Source organism: Palaemon carinicauda, chromosome 13, assembly GCF_036898095.1.
Source record: "Palaemon carinicauda isolate YSFRI2023 chromosome 13, ASM3689809v2, whole genome shotgun sequence".
NCBI lineage: Eukaryota > Metazoa > Arthropoda > Malacostraca > Decapoda > Palaemonidae > Palaemon > Palaemon carinicauda.
Window position 1 is genome coordinate 81,229,912 of NC_090737.1, and position 8,458 is coordinate 81,238,369.

Genomic DNA, 8,458 nt, shown 5'->3' on the forward strand with positions numbered 1-8,458 from the left:
CTTCTCCATAAATGATATACATGACACTACTAACTCCAAACCGAATCTTTGATAGTGTTAAAGAATGGATGACATTTAAACAACTAAAATTAAATGAGAACAAAACTGAATTCCTGGTGTTGGGCAAGAGAAACAGCGTGAGAAACTTAGGTGATATTCAAATGAACATGAATAATGACTTGGTGCCGATATCTCGTAAAGTTCGAGATCTAGGAGTATTTCTTGACTGTAACCTGTCTCTGAATGCCCAAATAATTACTCTAATAAAAACTGCTAGTTATCATCTAAGAAATATAGCGCTTTTAAGAAAGTACCGCGACGAAAATTCTGTAAAGCCATCTATTCTGGATATCAAGGGGATATTCTTCAAATGGACTCGGCAGAGGAAGAAGTAGGACTTGCACTAGTATATGTTCCTTGATGAAGATTCACTTGTACTGCTTCTTTGTTAGGTGGACAAATGCAGAAAAAGCAAGTGTGACTTTTGAAGAAGCAGCAACGGTTGAAGAATCAGCAGTAGCAATCTATTTTGGATATCTAGTAAAGTTTGAGATCTAGGTGTATTTCTTGACTGTAACCTGTTTCTAAATGGCCAAATAAATAATGTAATAAAAACTGATAGTTATCATCTAAGAAATATTGCGTTTATAAAAAAGTACCTGGACGAATATTCTGTAAAGAAACTTGTGATAAACTGTTTTGTTTTTTTACCAGGATTGACTACTGCAAGTCTATCTACTAAAATTTACCAAAAGTGCAACTTGAGAAATTACAAAACATAATAAACAGAGGAGCAAGACTGATAAAAGGTGTCCCACCTAGAGTAAGGATCACCCCTATAATAATCGATTTACAGTGGCTGCCGATTAAAGCGAGAATTTAATTTGAAATATGTACAATAACCCACCAAGTTATCAGAACTGGGCGTCCAAAATACTTAAGAGAATTGCTACATATTGCGCAGCCAACAAATCGTGTCGACACGAGAATAGTTACAGATGGCTTCAAACTGTTGGAACCTAGATTTATGTCCACTTTAGGCTCTAGAGCCTTTAAATATGCGGCCCCGAGACTATGTAATAAGCTCCCACGAAACATTCAAATGATTGAAGACAATAAGGCTTTCAAGAGGAAACTGAAGACTTTCTTATTTAAACAGTCTTTTGACAGTGACGATTTAACAGTAAATGAACAATACGCGATATGAAACTTTAAATACTCTGAACGAACAAGGTAAAACGACAGTGGAGGTTCTGTAGAGAGTGGGGTTCCCCTGCTGTATGGGACCGGAAAAGCAGCCATCAAAGTAAGTAAAGTAAATTATTGTATGGGTGACTATCATGAGTGTAGATGACGTCATAGACTAGGAAACTACAGGCAAACATCGAATTGCCTGTGCCCTTTGATGAGGCACCAATTGGCGTCTGACTACTGACACAGCTGACTGGCCGGTTTCTGGTCTTAGTCTTTCATTCGCCTTACACACACATACACACACACACACATTGACCAAACAGAGTGTCCGATCAGAGGTGCTCATGACTCAGGGCCACCAGCCCCCAAGGGGTGCAGATTTTACCTTGCGGTCAGAGTCTAGCAAGATCTCGGCTCACAATAATCTTCTTTCAGGGTATGGCTGCGAGCAGAGTAATGTAATGCTAGACACACATTCAAGAGAATCAGCTTGCCCGAGACCATACACAACCAAGACAAGCCTTAGTATGGACGTCCAGTCGCTCAGCCCCGAGAGCGTAACAGTAGGCAGGGCGGTGCAGTCGCTCAGCTCCAAGAGCATGATCGCAGGGAGGACCCAAAAATCAGGAACAACAGGAGCCAAAAAGAAAGGTTTTAGTGGTAGAAAAAGGGAATATAGCAGCAAGTCGCAATAAGTACAAGAGACTGGGTGAGGAGGGAAGGGTCTTTAGTAGAGCAAAGGAGCAGTTCTAAGTATAAATGCTTATCCTCGCTCAAGGGGTTTGATTCTATGGGGGAGAGGGTTCCTGTGCCTACTGTTTGATTTGGTAACACTGTTTCAAAGGGAAAGTCCTGTGGGCAAATCCTGCGTTTTTCCCCCTGGCCCTTCACTTGGTCCCCGTATGGAAGGGCCATTAGCCTTGGAACATAATAAAAACCCGGTCCACGCGAGGCCCAAATCCACGGCTGGTAGATAATGTTTAATCTCTTGTAGGCTGGCAAAGAAACACGAACAATGATAGGTCTCTTTAATAAGAGGTTACTAAACAAATTGACGGCTAAACAGAGATTAACAATATTAGTTACATACATAGAGAAGAAAAGTATTTACAAAACTCTCACTTGTTTATTTACATTAGAAACCAATTACCATTACAATATAATTTCCGAACAACCCATTACATAACTAGTAAACAAATAAATACAGACATTTGGAGGTATATCACACACCTCCCCCTAAGACGTCTAGGGTAATATATAACTCCTAGCGTCTGAAGATCCTTCTTATTCATATGTATTTTTGTTCCATTTTACTTGTAGACGATCAGGTTCTTTCTTATGCCGCAAACTACGACGTGGAGCTGGTGTAGGCGAAACTGGTTGTTCAATAACCTCAGCAGTGGATTATCTTGTGACCTCTCCCCATCCTTTGGTTTATTGGGAGTATTAGTTGCATCAAGGCTTGATCCATATATTGGTAGAAAAGGTCGATGTGGTCTCAGGAACTTCCGGTTTCTCCACAGAATACGTCCACTGCCCAACTTTATAAGATAATCTCGCCTGGATCCAATGCCAACAACAACACCTGGACGATTCCAAAGTTTTGTGTTGTGATCTTGAACATCAACATAACTACCCATTTTCAAATGAGAAAGGGGTCTGGCAGTACTGTCGTACCGTTGCTTCGCCTGACTTCGCAAATACTCTGCCTTAACATCACATTCCTCTGCCTTCCTTTGCCACTCTTTGGCAAATGAGCGACGATGTGTTGGAATAAAAGACCTGAGGGGATGACCAAATAAAACTTGGGCTGGTGATCTGCCATCAGCACGAGGTGTGTTCCTAAGCTCTAACATTCCACGGGCGAATTCATCCGCATCCAGATTCCCATTCTTAGTAGTAGTCATTATCAGCTTCTTGATAATTTTCACAGATGCTTCTGCATGTCCATTTGCCTTCGGATTATATGGCGAAGTAATGCGATGTTCTACTCCCCGAGATAAAAAACGTCTCAAAGCTGATGCAGCAAACTGTGGTCCTCCATCAGTCTTCAGCAACACACGAACACCAGTATGTGAAAATATAGCCCTCAATGATCGGATTAGATTAGCTGCAAAAGCTATACCCTGACAGGAAGATATACAAGGCCACCCAGACAACCTATCAACATAAACAAGATAAGTTCGACCCATGGCATGAAATTAATCTGCAGATACAGATTCAAAAACTCTATTTGGTTGATCTTCTTCTTGCCATAAAGGTTCGTTCCTTTGATTTGGTAGAAGAGAACGGCATTTGATACAAGAAGAAACTATATTCTCAATATCTCTGTCAATTTTAGGCCAATAAACAGTTTGCCGCGCCCTCCTTTTAGTGCGGTCAATTCCCTGATGACCATCATGAAGACATTCAAGGGTTTCACGTCGAAGTCTCTTGGGTATAAGAAGTCTTGCTCCATAAACAATTAGGTCATCATCTACAGCAAGCATATCACATATATTCCAGAAAGGTCTGAGTTCTACTTCCAATTTATGGCAGTGTTCAGGAAAACCTTTCATTATAATCTCCCGAAGAGAATTGTATTCTGCATCCTGTTCAGCAGCAGCACGTATCTTTTCCAGTGTTTTGTCCTTCAGAGGTGTTAGAAGTACGCCATCTTCATGCATGTCGAGGGCATTCACCATTGCAACATGCAAAGGATCAGTGGATCCATCGTCTTTCAAACAATTTTCTTCTGTAGGATCCTGAACTGGTGCACGTGATAAAGCATCCGGAATACAATGAGCACTTCCTTTCTGCCAGTGAACAGTAAAACTAAAATTACTTAGTTTCTCTCTCATGCGTTGAAGTCTTGGGTTTTCAATTTCACCAAGTAATTTACTGTTAAGAATTGGTATCAATGGTCTATGATCTATCACAACATCAAAATGAGGTAATCCAGCCAAGTAATTATGACATTTCTTTATTGACCATAATACGGCTGTCATTTCCAGCTCTATCACAGAATATCTTGTTTCAACATCTGAAAGGAATCTTGAGCCACATTGCGTTAGTTTCCAGTCCGTTCCATGCTTTTGAAGTAAAGCAAATCCCAGACCATGCAGTCGTGATGCATCTGTCTGCAACATGGTTGGCAAAGTTGCATCAAAATGTGCAAATACAGGGGGTGCAGTAAGTGCTTCCTTCACTCTCCTAAATGACAAATCATGTTGTGCAGTCCAACACCATTCATTACGCTGCTTCAGTAAATCTCTTGAGTGGTTGTGCTTCACGTGCAATCACTGAAGAAAAACTTCAAAGCTGATTCACAAGTCCCATAAAAGATCGAAGATCTGTTATATTTTGTGGCACAGGAAAGTCTGCAATAGCCATCACTTTGCGAGAATCAACTGTGTAGCCACGACTTGAGATTTTATATCCACAAAAATCAACAACACGTTTCTGATCATTAAGAGTTATCCCATATTCATCACATCTTTGCAAGATAGAAATAATATGGGCTAGGTGATCCTTATAAGAATAATCATACGCAAGAATATCATCAACTATCTTCACAGTTTGTGGTATATCACCAAGAGCTTGGTCTCCTCTTCGATTGTATTCATCTCCTGAAGAAATAAGTCCCATTACTGCTCTCTTGAATTTATAGCGACCCCATGGGGTGATAAAACATGTGAGATCCTGGTCTTCTGCAATTTTGATTTGGAAATATCCCATTTTTGCATCTAGTGTAGAGAACCACATTGCTCCGGTGCTTATCGAAGCTACTGCATCATGTGGTGATCGTACAGGATAAGTGGGTCTACATACATACCTATTAAGCTTAGTGAGATCAACACACAATCTTACTCCATTTGGCTTTTTAGCAACAGGCACTATAGGATGACACCATTCTGTTGGATGCTCAACCTTACAGATAACATCCTTCTCCTAAAGTTCATCAAGCTGATCCTTTATTTCAGACCTCCAGCTGTATGGTATAGTGCGCGAAGCTGTCACAGCAAATGGTCTTACATTTTCGGACAACTTTATATGCATAGGACCTCCATGCATCTCCCTCAGTATTTTTGTGGCACCAAATACCCGAGGAAATGCTGATACCAAAGCTGCAGCATGTTCTGCCCTTTCCCCTTCAGTTGGATCACGTTCATAAGGCCACCTTGGAAGTGCAACAGGAGAATGAACTTCCCTACAAGTAGAGTCTTCTTTCTCTTTGTAGTCCTTTAAGCGCTTATCTTCATCTGGATTTACAGACAATCGTACGGGAAGAGATTTAATTTGAGCAGGAACATCCTCCGGTAGAATTCCTAAAGCAATAGAATCAAACCAGCTCAATAAAGCTCCCTTTACTTCTTTCACCACAGTTATTTCAGCTTTAGTTTGTCGATCACCAAGCGAAAGGTGTGAAGTGAAAGCTTCTACACAATTAAGGGTCTGGTAACCTGCAGAACAAAGCTTTCCAATTTTAGAAGGTTCGAGCATATAGGGATATATGCCAAGAGATCTCGCTACATTGAGCCCCATGACTGTAGCTTCTGCTCCCGAATCCGGTATCCATAGTATAGACGAGTTCCCTGTAGGATGAGTAATGTGAATCTGAACTTTCGGGGTTGCTTGAGAAATGGCACTGTTAACATACACATCACTTACGATCCTATGTACATCCCTGTTAAGTTTACTACCAGTTGATTTTAGCTTTGAATCTTTACTCTTTTTCAGCAAAGAAGAAGTTTCCTTCCCTGTTGACCTACACACAGCAGCAAAATGTCCAATCTTTCCGCATTGGGAACACTTTTTGTCCCTTGCCTTACAAACATTCATGTCAGAATGTCTATCTCTTCCACATCTAAAGCATCTTTCCTTTTTATATAAACTGTTGGGTGCTTTCTTGTAGTCCCTTTTGTACCGTGAAACTTTTGATATATTGTCTGAGATCATTCCTCGTATTGTAGCGCTATTCTCATTAGCACTCTCAGAAGCTCGACAAATATCTACAGCCTTCTGCAGATTCAGGTCCTTCTCTTCTAGCATACGTTTTAGAGCTTGTTCATCACGAGTGCCAACAACAATACGGTCTCTCAATATATTGTCCATACACGAACAAAAATCGCAGAATGCTGCAATTTCCCGGATACCACAAAGGAAATCGTCGAAACTTTCACCAGTTTCTTGTCTTCTGAGGTAAAATTCTCTCCTGTCGACGATTACATTCCGTTGACCTCGTAAGTGACTTTCCATGGCATTAAGTATTGTTTCAAGATCTGCATCAGCCGGAAAAGAGAGCCCATATCGCAATGTTCGTGTCCAGTCTTCATCTAAAACAGAAGCGAGAACCGACCTTTGCTCAGCAGGCGTTAATGATTTAATTCCAGTCAGCATTGCATAACCTTCAAATTTATGCCGCCAAGCATCGAACTCCTTCAAAGAGACTGACGATGACAGGTGAGGTGCAGGTGAGGCGCTATGAGGAATTTTATACCGGCACTGTGCATCATTTTGCGAAATTTCAGCACCTGCACTTCGTTGACGATTTTCGTTAACATTTCCATTTTGAGCACTCATCATAGTTTCTAACATCATAGCTAAACGTTCTTCCCTCTTCTGAGCCATATCCGCTTGCTTCGCCAGCAGCTCCGTCAATTGTTCTAGTTGCTCTTCCATCGTGTCAATCAAATCTTAAATTCTGAATCACTTCTGACTACGATCATTCCACCAGTAGAACAGATCCTACTCACTGCGCCATGTTTAATCTCTTGTAGGCTGGCAAAGAAACACGAACAATGATAGGTCTCTTTAATAAGAGGTTACTAAACAAATTGATGGCTAAACAGAGACTAACAATATTAGTTACATACATAGAGAAGAAAAGTATTCACAAAACTCTCACTTGTTTATTTACATTAGAAACCAATTACCATTACAATATAATTTCCGAACAACCCATTACATAACTAGTAAACAAATAAATACAGACATTTGGAGGTATATCACACAGATAATAGACAGTTTTGAGTGAATGGTGAATTTAGTAGATGATCTTACACTCGGAAATCACGAAAAAACCATGCAAGTCTCGGTGCCTGTTGCTTAGTCACTGGATGAGCACCTTAAAATGGATTATCTCAAACTAGACGTCTGTATGGTTTTACGATGTATGTTAACTCTGTGGAGTGATAGATATTTATCTCGTTATGCTTGAAGGCAGATTAATGAATTACGGCCCAGAGCTTTAGATATTCAATCTGCTATTGCTTTAACAACTTAGTACATATATTATAATAGTACCGTTCTGTGTACAAACATTAGTATAACCTTTCAGTATTACAGGTAATTGATAGTCCAATTAATTACAAGGCCTGTTTATAACCAGAACAATGTATATTACAATATTGTATATGCAACTATTTCAAGACTGAAGCCAAGAAGTGATTATTGTTAGCACTAAGGCAAGTGTTTTCCTAGTCGATTTCCATGAGGTACTCTGTCTCTGTAGGCATTATTCGATTTTTATCTCCAGGACAGTTTTCTTCCTTCCTGGTGTGTGAGGCACCAAATTCCAATATGCTGGTTAACTTCTCAACATTTATTTCATGATAAGAAAAAATGAGTTTTCCATGGGTGCAATTGCCCCTTTGCCCTAACGTTGATAATAATGTTCCGGGATGCTTTGTAATCAAACCAACATTAAAATCCTAAAATGCTTCGATAATTATCCCCACAATCATTAACTTACGACTGATTAATAAAATTTGCTGTTATATTCCTGAAATTTAGATAATTTATGAAGTAGTTTTGCATTGCTAATAATTATAAAAGTCTTCCCTAAATATATTTTCTTTGAGAAATTTACAAGTTTTCTTTTATAGAATAGCCTATACTAATATAAGTTTAAACTCTGATAATTTTATTAGTATATTATTATCAAATGATCAATTGCTTTAATATGAATGTTTTTTTTAAGCATCTAGTCCAGTCACCCAATTTGAAAACTATTAAAAAGCTACTAGCTAAAACATCAATGAAAAAAATGCGATAGAAACGATGGGTTGACACAACTGCAAAAGATTTCAGTGAACGGGTAGATACCTTGACGCCAGGACGTGATATGTTTTACTAGTTCTGCTGTACAGAAGAAAGGTATTTCAAGTAAATTTCTCTAAAATTCTTATGAATATATTTTTGCTTCAGATGGAACAGGTTTAAATAACCAATATTCTTCATTTCAAAATGTTTTGCTTTGAAGATCTTTTAGTTAAATTGTTTT

General features: G+C 39.3%; 1 protein-coding gene across 1 annotated transcript; it reads right to left on the bottom strand.

Annotated features, from left to right (window-relative positions):
• Positions 1-2,504: 2,504 nt before the first annotated feature.
• On the bottom strand, positions 2,505-3,386 carry LOC137651668 (uncharacterized). The gene has a single exon (XM_068384888.1). The coding sequence runs from the start codon at positions 3,384-3,386 to the stop codon at positions 2,505-2,507; it is 882 nt and encodes a 293-aa protein (XP_068240989.1).
• Positions 3,387-8,458: the final 5,072 nt, after the last annotated feature.